The sequence below is a fragment of the Poecile atricapillus genome, chromosome 7 (genome assembly GCF_030490865.1).
Source record: "Poecile atricapillus isolate bPoeAtr1 chromosome 7, bPoeAtr1.hap1, whole genome shotgun sequence".
Taxonomy (NCBI): Eukaryota; Metazoa; Chordata; class Aves; order Passeriformes; family Paridae; genus Poecile; species Poecile atricapillus.
Genome location: NC_081255.1, coordinates 19580277 through 19599111, shown reverse-complemented (window position 1 = coordinate 19599111; position 18835 = coordinate 19580277). Strand labels below are relative to the sequence as shown.

Sequence of the window (18835 nt, the reverse complement as noted above, 5' to 3'; positions counted from 1 at the left end):
GCCATATTGTTTGGAGAGGAGAGATCTGAAGTGAGAGGCTCCAGGTTGTGTGGAACATGTGTCTGGACAACGGGTGGTGAGGAATCACTACTTGCAAAGAGGTCACATATTTAAGACAAGAAAAGCATTTTTCTCCTCTCTCTACCAATCCTGAACTACATTGGAAGCTTATTTTAAATACTGTCATCTCTTATTACATAGAAAACCAGAGAAATCAAAATTAAAGGAAGAAAGAAAAATTAACTTTGTTTATAAAAGCAAACGAACAAGAAGTCCATTTCAACCATAAAACACTTACAGGAATTCCCATTATGCCAGGTTCACCAGGGGGCCCAGCAATTCCTGGTAATCCCATCTCTCCTTTTTCACCGCCTTCTCCAACAAGTCCCTGATCTCCAGGGTCTCCCTAAAACACAGTAAAAAAAACCAACCAAAAAACCCTTAGTCAACCTCCTGCTACAGAATTACTTGCTCATAAGAAAAGGGAATTCTGGATATCTGAGTTTGAAAATCTGAGTTTTAGTTTCACACTAAAACTGATGTGAATCTTACCAGTCAAATTCAGATCAGGCTCTAAGTTAGGGTAAAGCCCATTCTATCTCATTCATATACTCCTACAGCCATATTTTGCCTCATCCATCACCAAGTTTCTGAGGTTGTTTTCTATGACATCCCCTGTCCTGGCACCTGCCACAGTCCCTGGCACAGCACTGTTCCAATTCAGGGAGCAGGGCAGCCTTGGGCTTGCTTTCTCCAGCACTTCAATCACCACAGACAAAAGCTGTACTCAGGTAGAGCTTGCTTTTCTTCATCAAGCCATTCAGCTTTGCAGCCCTTGCAAGGTAGATATGTACCTAAAAGGTACAGAAAAGCCAGTGCTTTACAGGACCTCCTATGTTAAAACTAGGTGCACTCAACTGGACTAGGATAAAAAAGGAGATTTGCGTCCTTAGGCTTGTAAGAGTATTTTATACCTGCTACAAAAACTTACTGTACCTTTGGGCCATCTTTTCCTTGAACACCGTCTTCTCCTGGGGGCCCTGGTTCACCCTTATAGAAAGAAGCAGTTGAAAACAAAGTTATTGCCACTATTTATTGACTTATACTAGTTTTATATGTTTATTATCTTTTGGACAACTTTAATGTTGCTGTTACAGCTTATTTATCTTCAGTGTCACAGCCCATGATTATCCAATGCAAGAAAACATAAAAGATGATCAGCATTAGAAAAATGAGGCAATACTATGTCCATATAACCCTGGACATTCAGAGTGGTACTGAGATTTTGCTTGGTTTCAGTGTATATAACATGTAATTACAGTAATCTCAAAAATATACCTATTCTGTCCTGAATCTTCCATGTTCATGTGGGTAACTACTATATATCGGTATGTTTACAGACTTACTGTAGAGCCAGTTACCATCAGAAATATTTCAACATTATAATCAAAGAACCAAGGTTGAAAGAAAGCTTCAAGACCATCTAGTCCAACCATCAACCCAGCACCACAATAATCATATTCCCAAGTGCCACACCCAGATGCCTCTCAAACACTTCAAGAGACAATGACTCCACTAGCCCCTACAACAACTTATTCCAATGTCTAATCACTCCTTCAGTGAAAATTTTACTTCTAATGTCCAACCTGAACCTCTCCTGGTACAATTTAACGCCATTCATTCTATCATTTGTTAGTTGGCAGAAGAGACTGACCCCCACCTCACTACAGCCTCCCTTCAGGTAGCTGTGGAGCACAATGAGACTCCTTTTCTTCATGTTAAACAACCCCTGCTCTTTTGACTGCTTCTCATAAAATTTGTGCTTCAGCAGCTCTATTTCCCTTCTCTGGACATGCTCCAGCACCTCAGTGTCCTCTTTTGAAATGAGACCCAGAACTGGACACAAAGCTCAAGGCTCAGCTTCACCTTGAAGTGAAGAGTACAGGGAAAAATTCACTGCCCTGGTCCCCCTGGCCACACTATTTCTGACACAGGCCAGGATGCTACTGGCCTTTTTGGCCACCTGGGCACAGCTGGCTCAAGTTCAGATGCTGCTGACCAGCCTCCCGCAAGTCCCTTTCTGCTGAGCAGCTCTCAAGCCACCCTTCCCCAAACAATACTTTTTAAATTTGCTACAGTATTACTGGGTTTTTTTCCTTTAAAAAAAGAAGCTATCAGAAAATATCTGATTGAATTCTCCTGATAAATCAAGATTTCTCAACCTGCACTTCACCTGTAGCATACTTTTCCTGTGTGGAAGAAGAGTTGCATCCATAGCTTACCCTTAAACCTTGGTCACCTGGTTCTCCAGTCTTCCCAGCTGGTCCAATGTCTCCCTGGGATATCACAAAGAAAATAATTTGATTTTAAAGGACAATATTCATAACAATGACAGGGTTTACAGCTGATGGAGTCATAATGACAATAACACTATTTCTTAATGGTCCATTTCCTGTATTGCTGTCTACTTGGCTGATGAAATCAGATCTCTCTGATTTGCTCTTTTGAAAATTTAGAGTGTAAGGAAAAATAATAGAAACATTTACCTTTGTGCCTGGTTCCCCCTGCAGACCAGGTTCTCCTTCAGGGCCAGGAGGTCCCTGCATGGTACAAGAGCTATTGTTACATGATCACTAGTAATAATTTTGCCACAACTAAGTAATACACCCAAAACTGAAGCAGAAGAATGTCATGAGACACTGAGAAAGATGAAGGTCTGAAAAATCAAATCAAGACAACATAGTTCTATGTTCTTTCTAGAGACAAACAGAAAAGAAAGGAGGGTATAGATGGATTTCAGGAAATATGCTGTGGGTCAGGAACATATTGAAGACTCAGCAGCACTACTAAGCCTGTATCTTTCACCATAAATTACTGCTGAGCAAGCATCTATCTTCTGTAAATCTGACTGACAACTTCATCTCTGTTTAGGCTTGGAGCCAAATAGATACAGCTTTTGGAGAAGCCCTTTTTGGAGGCTTCAGCTCTTAATGAGTTAATGGTATCAGACTGATTTTTGTAAAGTTTACATAGAAACCTTTTCTTAATAGTCAGTCAGAAGTCTGGATTTTGGGGGACTGAGGAATAACCCTACTGTTCTAAGTGAGCTCATCCCTCAGGTACTTCATTACAAACATGGCTCATACATTCTGTCACATTTCTCTCAATGAAATATTAAAAACAAAGTAGGAAACAGAAGCAGAAGTTAGCAAACACACTGTCTACAGCTGCTTTCCTTTATCTACAGTTGAAAGAACATATGATTAATAGTGTTTTACTGCCTAACTGCAAGGAGAGCAGTGCTTCCAAAAAAATAGTTGTTTGCTCAATTAAACATTCACTTTCTATGACAAATGTCATGACTGTATGCTCAAAGACAGTGCTTACAACAGAACAAGCTAGACATTTTAGACATTGTTTGGTAACAGCTTTAAGTAAGAGTCTCTCAGTAGCTCATGATATTTAAGTCAGCTGCAGGCAATAAAAATTTTTTTATAAACATACTGTCCAGGCTTAGTCAGTTGTTTGAGTATTTGTAATTGTTATAAAAGTGATTAAAATCTCACCTCAAAACCCATTTCTCCAATAGGGCCAGCATCCCCTGGCTGTCCTCTTGGACCCTGGCATTAAACAAAATTTTAGATGCATCATTCAGTTAACATTAAATTACATTGTAGAGTGTTCAGTTTGTCTCTTCACAACTCTTCCAACTGGAATAAAGAAACATATTTCATTGTCTTTCTTCCTGAATCCAACAGTGTATCCAAGTCCCACGATGGCATCCAGTACCAACCTTGACACACTGAAATAACAGATCTCAAATAATAGCACAGATGTCTTTTCTTTTAGACCAAAAAAAATTATTATCTGAACTAAGCTCTCCTCTTGACTAGCTGAGACTTTGTTTAATTAAGGTTTGTTAGACTGTCTGGTTTGCTTTGTGGAAAAGCCTACAGTCTGGTATGGAATGAACTGAAAACAACTACTTCACCATGGATTTAGCAGCATTTGTACAGGTCACTGAGGCGTAGTAGACTAAAGGCTGGAGCCTTAGCAATATTAATAACTATACCATAAGCATTTTATTATAAGCCTCATGTGTAAGTAGTACATTTACTGCAGTAACACCCAAGGATCATTTCCCAAAGTGGTTTGTTCAAATGCTCTGGAGATGGAAGATCTGGGCTCAGAGAGCAGGAGTTGTGTGCTGGGGAGCAGAAGATGCTTACAGCTGATTCTACAGCCACAGTGAATGCATGTCAAGACAAATCAACCTTCTACATATAATCAATCTCTGAACTTCAAGAAAGTTCATATCTATTTACCCCTTTGGGATTCTTCTATGTCTAAACACATTCTAAATTCAAAACATTTCCTTGATCTATAATTCTCATGTAAAAGAAAGATGCTGCTTCTATTTATGACAGAAGCCTTTTAGACAAATATTTACTCCATTTAGTTTCACTTCCTCTTACAAACTATACATATGGTTTTGCTCCTCCTGATGACCTGGCCATGACAATGTGAATATTCTCCTCCTTTGTAGCAACAATGTAAATTGCATATACTGACAGAATTCCAGCAGATGCATATATTTGACCTTTTATCTTCATTTAAAAGTGAGAAACTAAAACTCCAGTTACTTCCCTTTGAAAATTCACTTTATCCTAAACTAAAGTGATTTTCATTTGCAGCAGCTCCATGAAATTCCACTAGGCAAGTGTCATAAAGCTTCAGTTTGCTTCACAAGTCAAGTATTTCTTCATATTACCATGGAGATAAGGCTGCTGGATTGGTAATGTAACTTTTCCTGAAACTTGCAGAAGCCAAAAATTTATAGCAGTATGGGAACTCCTTTTAACCATGAACATAAGGTAACTTGCAAAGGATTTTACTGAAATGTCTGACAAGTAGATAAAGTAATAAGTGATTGTAATTTAAATTGATCCCATTAATACAAATAATTCCAATTGCTTATATTTCTTTGCTCCTCCACCAAAAATTAGGGTTTTTCTGCTCTGTGTAGAGCTAGTGACAGGGTCAGAAAACCTCAGAAGCTGGCTTTCACATAGTGACCAGCTGACAAAGAATGAAATCAAGCTGCTTGGATATGCAGCTAAAAAATAGAGCCACGTGTTTTATTGCACAACATCTTCTGTCATTTTATCACTTCTTTCTAGCTCCACAGACCATTTTCTGAAGACATTTTACTCTTTCAGCACTTGATAGAAAAGATATCCTTTTCACAGGATAGGTTTCTCTTCTGACAGTGAATATGTAGTTTCTATGATGATGAGCACAACAGAAATGTAGGCTGCTCAAGCATAGACCACTTAGATTGGTTAAGGCAGACAGGCATGCTAGTGAATGAAAATTCAGAGCTGGCCAGAAAACAGGAGGAATTTGATGTATAAACCTTTCATTGTAAGGCTCACAGATGTTGCAACATGAAGATAAGATATAATAAATGAAAGAGATTAAATAACAGGAATCCAGTGATAACTATTGGAAAAACACATTTTCTGTGAAATAGTTTGCCATTCCTACAGGTTGGCAGCTTAAGTATGCACTTCTATTCCAAAGAAAATTTGTTGGTGTTTTGCTAGTCCTCAAAATGTGCAATTACTTTCTGTAAGCATGTCAGTCAATGGATTAGTAGAAATAATATCATTAAAATACTAAATACTAATAATACTAAAAATAATTTTTATCAACATTTCACTTTTGAGATTTAAATAAACTATGCACAATTTACTGTGCAAAATTACTTTCCAGAAGCAATGTAAACACACAAGTTTGGACAACTCTATTAGATTTCTGCACCAGAATATGGGAGCCTTCTCCCAAATCCCACTAACACTGCATGCATTCTTTCACTTTATTTATTTAACCTGATTTACCCCCAGAGATGGTGGTGCAATACAATTCCTGTCACAGCTATATATTGCAGTATATTGCATATATTTGCTGCAGACGTGTGATCTTCTGTAACAATTTTAGCCACATGAATGTCAGTGTGGCTTTGACATACTAACAAGCATCCATCCAGCAGAGGAATGCCTGAGGTTTATTACAGCAGTCTCTTCTTGAAAATCTAACCTGCCAAATAGATGTGGTCCCTGTGTTCCTTAACAAAGATCCTAATATTGGCTTTAAACAACACCACTGAAGTATTGGCACATACATTTACATAATATGTAACATTGATAACCTACCTCAGTGTGGTGTAAAGCCCCATTATATTGTGGTCTATGTTCTGCCCTCTTAAGTTGTGCATCCCTTACTACAGAGCTTCCCAACAAGAAGGGGCCTCTTCATGAGCAAGTTACACTAAGCAAGGGAGGCAGACTCCAGCTCTGCAGTTTTGGAACAATCACCCCACAATTCCTACCTAACCACAGCTGGCAATACTGAATCTTAGTAAAATGGAGCTTGAGTTGTTAGGGAGCTTGTATAATACATGGAAAAACTCTGAAGAAGACATAAGGATCAACTTACTGGCTCTCCCATTGGTCCCCTGTCTCCTGTGGTTCCTGGAGGCCCAAGCAAACCCTGGAAGATTAAAATAAAATAAAAAATCATTGGAAAGAAGCTCCCTCATATTCTGAGAATGCCATCCCCTCTCTTGTTTTTGCTCAGACAGTAACTAACACAGAAACACTCAAGAAATATGTGCAGCCTTTTTGTCTGGTTGATATGCACTGACATATCATCAGCCTCTGCATAGCAGGTGAGGGAGTCCTGAACAAACTAAGTCTCCCTTAGTTTGTTTTACATATGAATGAATCTTAGCTGAACCACCATTTACCAGTTCCATGTAATTCTCCTTAGAACCATGTGCTGCTTGTATGCCCAAACTGCCCTACAAGCTGTATTTTAACCAGTAAGGTTCACAGCACACTTTTCTCTCTGTTCAACTTTTCTCATAGCATTTCTGTCTCACACTGTCTTCTAGAAGCTGTAGCTGTAGGAGTAATAGATCATATTATATTGTACTTTGCAATAAATGAGCTACTACACATCATTTCAGCCTAATGAGGTTTTGCTTCATTCATTTCTGTGTATATAAATAAATCTAAAATTCTAATAAGTGAAGAGGAAGTGAAAACCCTTTGTGTCAAGGGTAAGAGGCAACAAGCTCCTAAATATGAGCAGAAAAGGCAAGAGAAGTATAGTGACAACCTACATTTTGAGTTTCAACTGCAGAACAAAATCACCATTACTGCTTTTTTGTTTTTCTGCTTCCTTCTTTGTTGAAAAAACAGTACAAGTTGGACTGACTGATAACCTGCTTTGTAAAAAATGCCTCAAGTACATTAGATTTCCATTCAAAGAAACACTAAAAGAAGGAATTTTCTCCAATACATGATATACACGTAAGCCATTTCTACATTTATCCCTACACTGATAACACACACCTACCCCAAAATCTATCAAAAAAATATTGTTCTATGTCACAATGACTTTCATCCTTAAGACTGCACTTCTGTTCCTGGATCTTTGTATGAATAAATGCAAACTATCAGAGTTTTCCAGCTGCTCTGAAGTAGATAAACTTTCTCATACCCAAGTGTCAAAGTATGAGATTTTCTGGATTATTTTTTGGTAGAAGTACAAATAAATTTCATACTCACAAGTGCACCCTGATCTCCTCTCTCTCCTGGATTTCCAGCTTTACCCTGGTTAAAGAGAAATATCAAAAGACAATGCTGGCTTCAAATAATTTCCAAACACAGCTCAGAAATCAGTTACTGTGTTAAAGCTTACCGCAAAGACTGGCTCCAATACTTACAATGAGCCCAGGAACTCCTTTCTTTCCTGGATCACCTCTTTCTCCCTGATAAATAACAAACAGTGTGTAAAGTCTACATACATTTGCTTGATCAGCTGCATACAGTTACTATGCTGGGTAACTACAGAAAGTGCAGATTCAGGCTTAAATGTGCTCATACTGTAAAAAAAGAAGTACCTGGAAAAGGCAGAAATTTGCAAATCTCTTGGATTAAATGGAATTCTCTGTGGCTTCTGGACTGGGTTTTAAAATTGTTTTCATTTGTCTGTTATGGTCTACCTCAATGTTTTATACAGTACTGAGCAATGCAAACACTCACCTTAATACCTTCTGTTCCCAGTTCTCCTGGAGGACCATCGAGACCTCTTGGCCCCTGAATATTGAAGAAGTGATTTGAAATACTAATTATGCATTATTTTTGGTTGTCATTAAGGAGATGTTACATAAGCTTTAGGAGAGGGGAAGCATTTTGTTAGCATGAGAACAAATTTTCATTGTGTGTCAAGTGTGAAATAAAGCTTCAAAGAAAAAAATAAGTTTCTGGTTTGTTAAATTTCAAATTTAAGAAGAAAGATTTTTTTGAAACGTATGTAAACAAAACATTCAGTGTCTGTTGGAGCCAGATGACAGGCTGATATTTTCTGCTCTTTTTTTCATCCACCTTGTACTCATAGAACAGGCAAGTACTTACAGGGATTTAGATGGTCACTGTATATACAGAGTGCTTGCTTTTAAGCACATTATAAGATGTATATGCAAAAATTAATCTAGTAAGAATCTAAAAAAAGCAGATGAAGTTCTCCCACTGGTAAACCAGTTCGAGGCAAGATTAGAAGCAATTTATAATTGTGAACTATTGTGCTCTATTGTTAGGCTAAAATGCTTTTGTAAATTGATTTTTATAAGCAATTGATGAACAAAGACAACCTGTAACATTACTAATTATTTGTTTTATAATTGTTACATTACTAATATACATTACTGTAGCATAATTCAGCAAATACCTATTGCCAAAACATTCAGAGTTTTATTATTGAAGATTAGAAATCTAAATCCATTAGCTTACAAGCAAATGAAAAATTCTTAAATAGGTCATGAGCAAAATAGAAAATAATATTTTATCCATGCTGATTTAGGAGGTTATTTCCATAATTCTAAAAACCATGACTGTTTAGGTATGGAACATTAAATTAAAACCAGTTAATAACAACTTATAACTAATGACCACTTCAAAGGAAGAGCTAGCTAAGTATCAAGACAGGCTCTTCACAGATGTACACATTGGGAGGATGAGACATAACAGCTTTCCTGGTGGCATTTGGGCTGGCTGGCATCAGAGTGAGTTAGTACAATACTGTTGCCGTGCCCAGAGGAAACAATCTCCATTTCTATGGTGAATTTCTGTGTTGTAGAGACCCTTACCACTTGGGTCATGGTTTATAGTGAAGGACATCCAATCACGACTGATTTTCAGTCGTAAGACTGTTCTAAATGATGATAATAGGGGCTTGTAAAATGACTTTGTTGGAAGCACATCTGAGTTAATTAAATTTACTTTCCCTGCAAAAATATCTGTGACTTCCATATCTTTCTTGAATATTTTGAGAAAAAACATACCAGAATTTGCTCTCTCTGACTTGGACTTACTGATCCACAGCAAAACTCTCTTGGAACATGTGGTGAGCACCCATTCACTTTTCTCTGGAGGAAAAGTGAAAATGGCTGACTGGTAACTCAGGAACAGTGTGTATCCAGAATCATTTAGGCTTTTCTCCTGAAATGAAAACCTCTCAGGAACAGGCCTTTCCTGTGAGCTGATCTATAACTACAACCCCTGGCAAAGCCAGGAGTATCCCATGAGAACTCATCTGTCATCATTTCAGCACTGCTACTTCTGGCCAGCACAAAGGAACACAGAAACCATAGGAAAAGGAGAAAGGGAAGGCAGGGAGAGCTGTATAAATACTCTGTAGTTTGGGACACAGCTTTTTTGAGGCAATCCTTGGGCTAGTCTGGGCACCTTTTTTGTTTTGGTGTAAAAGCCAGGACTGAGCAATTACAGGCATATTTTTGGGCTAGAGAGGAAAAGAGGCTACAGAAGATGACACTGACATGTGGCACTTGATGTGAAAGGTCCCAAACCAAACAATAGTGAAGTCTATGGAAAAAAATCTGTGACTTCAAGGCATTCAGAGATTAGAAACAAAACACTTAAACAGTTAAAGGTAAAGGAGGCTTTTATAAAAACATTTATATTGGGACCCGTGTTAAGATTATGTAATTGGGTAACTCAGTTGTTGAATTACTATAGAGCATAATTCAAAAGAAAGCTAAACATCTTGATCAAATTAATTTCAGGTTCACTTTTTTTCTGTAAATGCTATCTGTAACACACACAAAATTCGTTGTGATGAAAATTCAAGCAGATTTAGCAGGTTTATTGTTCCCTGATCTGAAATGTCTCAAAGAACAGGAGGAGAAGGGACAAGAAGCAATTGAGATGGAGTGAGGACAGCTCATTCAGCTGTGGGGACAGAAAGGACATAAGCTTAAGGAAGACCCATGGAGGAACCACCTATGGCAACACAAGGAATGGGGAAATTGAGAGTGTTTTAACTCAAAGTTAAGCAATTGCAGGATAGTTTTAGATTTTCTCAGACTTTTTAGGTATGTGATATGTCATTTCTATTTCTGCATTCTCCACAGGACTGACCAGAGGACAGAATCTCAAGATAAAATATTCAAGGAAGAAAAAGGACATGTTTTCATTTTACAGATTTATATAATAAGGAAATGCCTTTCTAGGTTTTATCTTCTACCATTAAGAATTACCAGATAAATTCTTTCAACACTTCTGACATAACTTTAATCATAAAGAATATCATAGCTTGCAGTTCGAGAAACAGGCCTGTCAGGAGACAGCACAAGATTCTCAGTCCGTGTCATGCACCTAACACACCAAAACGTTTCTGGCCCTCACACAGATCTCCATTTCAATGGAGTTCACCTTGGCAGCCCATGACAACTGATCTGATCACTAACAGTTAAGCGAAAAAGTCTGCCATTTAAAACACCTATCTTCTACTATATAACTTTGAATTGAAAACAAAGTAACAGAAAGCAACATGATCCTGTGGGCCATGCCTTCCTTCAGCCAGCCACAGAACAAAGGGCAGGAATCCAAGGGAAAGGCAATTTAATATCCTGACAAAAGCACACAATAACATTCCAATAAATAGTATGGTCCGACTCCTTATTGGCACAGATGAATTGGATTGTACAATTTCTTACTATAGCTAGTACAGAATGAGAGATAGACTTGATTTTCCTGCTGTTATTTAAATTAGGTTGCAACAGAGCTGGGGAGTGAGACTGCCAAACAATTGCTACTACTTTTTGCTTTGGCATGGGTTCAGCTCTGCTTCTAAAATGGAACATTTTACACTGAAAGCTCTAGTATGATAATCCAAGGACAGTTCATCTAAGAAGGTAAAAAGCACAAATTAACATTTTATATTCTTTCTCGTCCTGTCTCCCAAATACCAGAAGAGTGAAAATAACACAAACACAATATATAGCTACTTCTCTTTCTTGGTGGCTGACATGGGAGAATATTAGAAAACATCAATTTAGTCTCACTTCCTTCAAAAAATTAAGAGAGACAAACACATTCAGCTATCAATGTACCACCAAGCACACTTGGACGCTTGTTTCACAAGTGCACACAATTTGCTAAGTTCCATATTCCCTGCTGTAAGAAGTACAAAAGATATCACTCATTAAAACAAAGCACAGATGTCCTCAGGCACCTGAGGTTCTTCATGCCAGTACAGATGCCACTAAACCAGGGACAACCCTACTGGCTGCTAGAGACAAGAGCTGCTGTTGCCTGGCCCCAAATTTACAGATGTTCACTGTGCCATTTATCTGCATTTTCAAGTCTAAATTTCATGATCTGCATTCCAGGAAAGTAAGAGCAGAAAAATTTTATCTTTTGAGCTTTAAAACACCAAATGCCAACCTGAAGAATGTTAAATGCTAAGAACTTTAGCACCTGTTGGGAATTTTGCTTAGGTCACACTTATGAAATGAATCTAATGATACAGAAACTCTTCCTCTCAAACTAGAAGCTACAGTTTTATTAATCCAAGATTATGGTATGAACTGAAAGCAGCACCAGTCTCTGAAATTGTGGTTTACTTCACACATTAGCAAACAAAGACTATGAAAGATCATGCAATGACTCCATGGCTGCTTACACTGCCAGGCTTCCAGACTAACGCATTTCTTCCTTCTGGTCATGGAAAGAAATACTTTCTCCCACATATTGATACTCTCACCCTCAGTGTCATTCTGTCATTGAAGTATCTGCAAAATGGGGTTCTCCGTCTGTGTTCTCATGAGATTAACACTAAAAAATAAAGTGTAATAAACCTTCCACACAATTCTAGCCAAGTGCATCAAGCCTCAAGCATGAGCTGAGGAAGCTCTGTGCTAGTGCTGTGCTCAGTGGCATACTCCCTGAAATCCCCCAAGAGTGAGATACTCCATAGACTTCTAGCCAGCCTGCCTTCAGCTGGCCAGAACTCCTGGGTGTACTGGACAGTGAACAGCTGGACACTCTCAGACAGAAGTTAGCTGCTGGGTAATCTTGGATGCAAAACCACTGCTGAAAGGTCCAGAATTTATGAAGTGAAGGAATTCTATTCCGTGACAGTGCACCAGTAGAGGGTCAGTGCTTCTAAGACTTCCCACAGATTCCAGCTGTAAAGACAGGATATGTTCTTGTTTCCATACACAATGAAGGGAAATTTCCATATGCTTCCATTTAACTTCTCTATCTGACTGTGGTGTGCATTTTCTGAGGCCCTCCACAGAGAGCTCAGGGTTCTGGCACTTCTCTTTCTGAATCCAGTGATGACAAACCCCAGGTTTCAGGGCACCTCAGATATTTTCCTTATGTGAGATTCCACTTTTGGTCTTACAGTTTGATCTTGAAAGCAGATAAAATTCTCAGTGAATTCAGTGGGAGTTTGCTCTCAGAGCCTGAGGACCTGGATCTGTTCTGAGACCCTCTTTCATGAAACATTCCCAGTCATGCTGGGTAGAGGCAAAGGCATAAACCACAATTCCAAAATGAGACTTTCGCAGAGCTTGGGATATTTGGGATTTATTTTGAGTGATCTTTAATTATAAACACTGTACTCCATGATGTGCTGCCAAAATCATAGAGATATATTTATCAGGAATAAATAGAGCTGTGAAGACACACTGGTCCAGCCACTGGTATGAGCTGTGCAAGTCTTTTAGGAATCCTGGATATACTGTCAAACTGGTAGGTGAGGTGAGAGACACTTCACTGATGTGGGCTTTGGATTAGTGTTTTGTATACAGTGAGAAAATGGTTTCCATTTCCCTGATAAAAGTGAAATGGGAATGACAATCTAACCAGGGGAGGTTCAAGATTCTAGGACACAGTATCTGCTGATTACACTTCTTCCCTCAAAACTGTGTTTGAGAGATTTTGTTCCATTTCCAAAGAATTGAATGCAGGTGAAGAAAATAGTGCTTAAAACATTGAAATAGCCCAGTTGTAGTTATAAATGACAACTTTTGCATGTTTAGGTGTACAGAAAACAGTCAGGTGGTGATCTAGGTTCTAGCTTTGCTCTCAGCTGAAACCAATGGCAAAGCCCATTGCACTCTGAGGATAAATAAAGATTCATATTGTTTCCTACATGGAAATACAAGTGTAATCAATCTGGTTTCAATACAAACTAGTTGAGACCAGATGACAAAGGGAGCAGCTGTAAAAGGGTTATATTTCAGATTTATATTTGCAACACACTACTCTCTGCTCTAAGTAACATGAAGGAGCAATAGTACTTACTCTTCTTCCCTTAGGTCCCTGTGGCCCTGATGGTCCTCGTGCTCCTGAAGGTCCCTACACATCAAACAAACTTATTATTCATTGTCTTCTAAACACAGATTCTGGAAAATTACAAGGTTTATGCACCTTGAGCAACAGTCAATGCAAGAAATGCAAATCAGTCACTTTCACTCATGGTAAAAATTAATTAATCATGTTTGTACAATTTATGTAGAAAAATCTAATTAACAGACACTATGTAACATTATTTTTAGAAAACACTGATGTGATTGTTGGATGGATTACTTGTGTCTATTATCCCAAAAATTTCAAGAGACTTACATTTCAGCAACATTACGTTAAAAAGTGTGAATATTTTCTGATAAAAGGCTCAGTTTTTATCTGTATTGAAGACCCATGCTAGACAAATTATAAAAATTATAAACAGCAGATTAGAATATAATTTATTTTTATTAACATTGAAACTAAACACATAATGAATATATTTAAACTATATTAGGCACCAAAAATTTTTAAAAATATTATGTAGTTATTAACCATCTTTCCAAAATTCTATTTCCCTACTTGTGTCAATGGAGTGATTTTTAAATGGATGAGTAAATCATATAATTACTTTTCCTGTTTCTCATAGATCATTCTAGCAAAGAGCAAGTGAACACATTCTGTCTGGATGGGTACATTTTCGTGACAGTTTTACAGATTGCAGAACAAACTAGAAACTATTATCTTCAGAAAAGGTAAAAGACAATTTGAAAATAGCTCATTCTATTTCAAACCAAAGCACCCCCCTATACCTACAGGTAATCCTTCTGGCCCCACAGGTCCAGGGCCTCCTGGAGGTCCTGGATAGCCCTAGAATTAAAATAAACATAGAAAAGACAGAAGAGTTTTATCTAAATTGTTATTATAGTAACAGCAATAAATCCAGTTACTTACCTGAATAACTGGAGGTAAGTTAATAAAATATTTAATTTTCCAAAATTTGTTCCCAAAATTTTGTTTAAAAACTAAATGCTTAATTGGATATCTCCTAGTAACCATTAAAACAGCCTAGGAAGCTTTCCCACACACAGACACTAGCTGGCAGAGATGTACTGAAACAAAAGATGTTGAGATCTAAATGAATTTCAAATTCCTCTTGAGAAGGCTGTGACAGTGGGAACAGAAAGTGGGCACATCCTGGTGTGGGCAGATCTGGCCAAGACCAAACGCCAAGAACAACTCTTGTCTGAGGACTGCAATGACTTACTATTGGGAAAGGTTCTTTCTGCCATGACTTACGTGGATTTACCTATGGCAATAAGCATTAATAATAGTCCAAGAAAAGTAGTTGATAAGACTGGATACTATATTAATAAATCCTTGTTTATTAACCTCCCTAATAAGAATTTTTTCATGGATCAAAAGCAGCCGGTTGAAGGTAAATCTAGATTAGAGGTATTTAATGAAGGACAGAAAGCTTTAAAAGTCATTGGCTCTGCATGGATCACTTAGTTGGTTTGCAGTCTCAGGGTACTTGATCTCTTCCTTGCTAATGGACGCTCAAAGAGTAATTACTGCAAATACATAATATCCTTGTCCATGGCAAGAACACACTGCACCACGCTTGGGCCCACATCTGCAGTTTCTGTGTAATGCCATGGATCTTTCAGCCCTGCCAACCACACCAGTGTCAGAGGGAGCAGGATGCAGCACCTACCACGTTACATAAACTGCCCGTCCTCTCCTTGCAGTTAAACCTTTAAGTGCTCTCTGTACACTCTGGAGCTTTCACAGTGCTAGCTGGCAAGCACACAAGCAGGCATTAAGCATGTTTCCTAGAGAACTTCAACAAGAACGTGGCCATGGGCACATGTGTACAGCCTTTCATTTCTGTACCCCATGGCATGGCCTCTGGGCTGTGTGAAGTGCTGCGTCCTGCTTTAGGACAAGCGGTGCTCTCAGGAAGCCAATCCTCCCATGAGAGTGGCACCCAGGAGCTGTTTGGGAAGTGCAGGGCAGTAGAATTGGAGGTGATGCTAGTTACTAGTCTCTCTACTAAAATACCTGTGTTACCCCAGTTTATAAGGAAATGGTTATTTTACTTTCCCTCCTTTTAATTTATTAATTAAATAAGCCTTTATTAAGGCTGTTTAGAGCCTTTTTTTAAAAATGCAGTTGCTCTGCTGTTTCATTCAGCAGATCACTTTGCAATATCACTGTTACAGAGGGGCTAAAGTTTGTAGGAACTATGCATCATAAATACTACTCTCCCATAAGGTCTGCACAGCCAGAAGGGTGAGAACTTATTACTGTTTTGGAGACTAAAGTGCATTTATAAGTAATGTAATTGTGCATTCTATATTACTTGTAACTTACCATGAAACCTTTTTCTCCAGGAGAACCTACAGGTCCTGGACTGCCTCGGTCTCCCTTTAACAACAAAAAAAAAAGAAGAAAAGAAAAAGAACACTGAATATTCTTCACCTTTTTCTATGTCCACTGAGCACACCTGGCAGTGCATCACACTACTGGCTGAGAGACTGCCCTTCAGAAACAGTGCAGAGACCTTTTTAAACTTCTTTTTTTTAATTCCTACATTCCTTCCTCCTACAAGCCTATCCATCTTCTGAAAAAAACGATAAAACTGAGTTTTTTTGTCTTCTGTTTTACTAGAAGACTGAACAAGAGGTTTGACTACATCAGTGTCTGAGAACTTCTAGAAGATATGTTTTCACTGAGTTGGGTGCATCATATTTATAGTATGTTCCTTAATCCACAAAATTCAGGACAGCAAACAAAGAAACACGAAATTTTTTTTTCTCTCTTCCTCTTTTCTTCAGTATGTGTTAGGAAAGCAGAAATCCAAAAGGAAGGCCACCCCTTCAGCAGCTGCTGAAGCAACTTGAGGAGGGGAAGCAGAAAGGGTCTCTTTCTGGTGTTCCATATCTTTTCACTTTTCATTCATGTCACATCAGCCCAAACATCAGACTTAGCTGTAGATTATCCTCAGAAGATTACATTTTTATTACAAATAATGCATATGACACAGTAATAACACTATATTTTGCATACTGTAATTATGCTGGAAATACATTTGTTATTTAAATCCACATAGCATGTTTACCTTGCACTACTTAATCCATAAGAGAGCAAGAAAATAAATTCTATAGAAACAGCATAGCAGTGACAATTATTGCACTGTGAAGAAGCTTCCTTCCCATTGCTGATGACAAATTAATTAGCCTTTTACTGCCTTTCCCCTCCTAGATAAACTAGCAGCAGTATCACAAGGTAATCTTTCTTGGGCCAAGTGTAATTACAAAGAACAAGAATCCTTTAACATGAAATTCCAAGATGATACTATGACTAAAACTATATGAGATTTGTCTAAATCTAAAGCAGGGCTTTCCACTGATGTATTTCCTTTCACAGATTATATAAATTATAATTAGATTTTAATAGAATTCCTAATAGTAGATTAAGAGTTTCTCAATAAAATATCTAAATAGCAGACACCAGTTTAGGTGAAATAATTCAGCCCTGCAGGAAAGAAATACAAATGATGCTGCATCATTCTGACAAACAATTACGATTTTATCATAATTGAAGCTGATATGCAGTCCAGTAACACTTTCCTGTTTTTCAGTTTTAAAATACTTCACCTAAATAAAACCATGCCAAATACACTTAAGCTATTTATACTGTTCTAGTCACATTGAGTCTGCCAAACTTTGCTTTCATAAACACAACTGTTACTGCACAGCAGACAAAACTCCGTCTTGTATTTTTTATGCAGTTAATGTATACAGCCGAATTTTACCTTGCTACTTTTGTCTTCATTATGTAGTAGTGAAAAACCAGTGAGTACTGTATAAAACAAGTATAATTAATGCCAGTTTCTCTGAAACAGTAGCAGTATAGTAAAGGGATATAAAAGTAAGGTATCAAATCTATCAACTCTAAATTAACTGGGAGGTAAAATCAAGAATACAGATACACACCTCAGACAAGAACGTTTGGATTACCAGTTATTACACCCCCATGCTCTGAAACAGCTACAGGAATATTAGCTCTGACAGTGGTCAGTTAATGATCTCTCACCAGTACTTTATCACCCCAATGGTTTTCAAAGCTGCTGAGTAGTCAGATACACAATTATACCTTTTCACCAAGGCTTCCAGATGGCCCAGCTTCTCCAAGTAAGCCAGCTGATCCCTGTATAAAAAGAAAGCAGGCTTTTACTTGCATGATGCCTATACTAGTTCATGGTCAGCAGCTCTCCAGCAACAGAGCAGGGCCCATTTCTTCATCACAGAGAGTCCCATGTCTGTCTAAGTGCACCTGGGGAAAGTGAGGGCTGCACTAGTTAGCCTGGCTCATGGTCCAGGCAGAAGGAGCCCTGCAGCTTGGCACACCTACTGCAAATAGCTACTGCCAAAAGGCAAATTGCATTAACTTCTTCACAATACTACCCTACCAACTTAGATCTGCCACTGAGCTCAATCTTGCACTGCTAAAAGCTTTACAAACATACAAATAAAGGGGATAATTGCTCAGCTAGTGCTTCAGTCTGACCACAAATTTCAAAGGGAGTGAATTCAGTGGAACAAAGTAAAATGCAGTCAAAACAAAAATTATATTGGATCAGGTGTTGTCCGAATTTGCCCCTCAAGAGTAGTAGCCCCAAATGCCTTTGAAGTCAGAGGATCAGAGCCTTTCAGGCATTCAAAAATGAATCTCCTGAGGCTCTCTCAAAAATTTCCACTGAACAGAACAAGTATGACTATATGGGATGGGAAACATGAGAGGAAGTACTTCTAGAAATTTTATTCCCAGTGCTTACAATACCTACTTTATTATGAAACCTAAAAGAAAAAGAAAGTATGGTGCAAGGTTCCAGTTGTGAAAAATATGACACATTTAGCTTGAAGAAAAAGCAGGAAAGTGCCCAGTGTACATTGCATGACTGCTCTTGGAACATGGCAGAAAAGTGGAAGCTCCCAGTAATGATATAATACACAACTGTACAATGTCTGTCACACTTTAAAAAAGAAAAAAAAAAAAAAAAAAGAAAGTTATGTCAATTCACACGCTGGCATTGCCATCTCTATGTGTGTAGGAAGGAATAGCATTAGTAGCACAACATTGTCATTCAAGTGAAATGATATTTA

At 38.1% G+C, this 18835-nt stretch overlaps 1 protein-coding gene across 1 annotated transcript in view; it reads right to left on the bottom strand.

Annotated features, from left to right (window-relative positions):
• The window catches only part of LOC131581217 (collagen alpha-1(XXIV) chain-like), a 113551-nt gene that overhangs the window by 27297 nt on the left and 67419 nt on the right, over positions 1-18835 (bottom strand). The window contains exons 23-34 of the mRNA XM_058843249.1: positions 17826-17879; positions 16041-16094; positions 14481-14534; positions 13683-13736; positions 8112-8165; positions 7793-7837; positions 7635-7679; positions 6499-6552; positions 3567-3620; positions 2283-2336; positions 997-1050; positions 299-406 (exon numbers count right to left, since the gene is read on the bottom strand). Of these exons, the coding sequence (XP_058699232.1) occupies positions 299-406; positions 997-1050; positions 2283-2336; positions 3567-3620; positions 6499-6552; positions 7635-7679; positions 7793-7837; positions 8112-8165; positions 13683-13736; positions 14481-14534; positions 16041-16094; positions 17826-17879 (684 nt within the window). The remainder of the gene's footprint in view (positions 1-298; positions 407-996; positions 1051-2282; positions 2337-3566; positions 3621-6498; positions 6553-7634; positions 7680-7792; positions 7838-8111; positions 8166-13682; positions 13737-14480; positions 14535-16040; positions 16095-17825; positions 17880-18835) is intronic.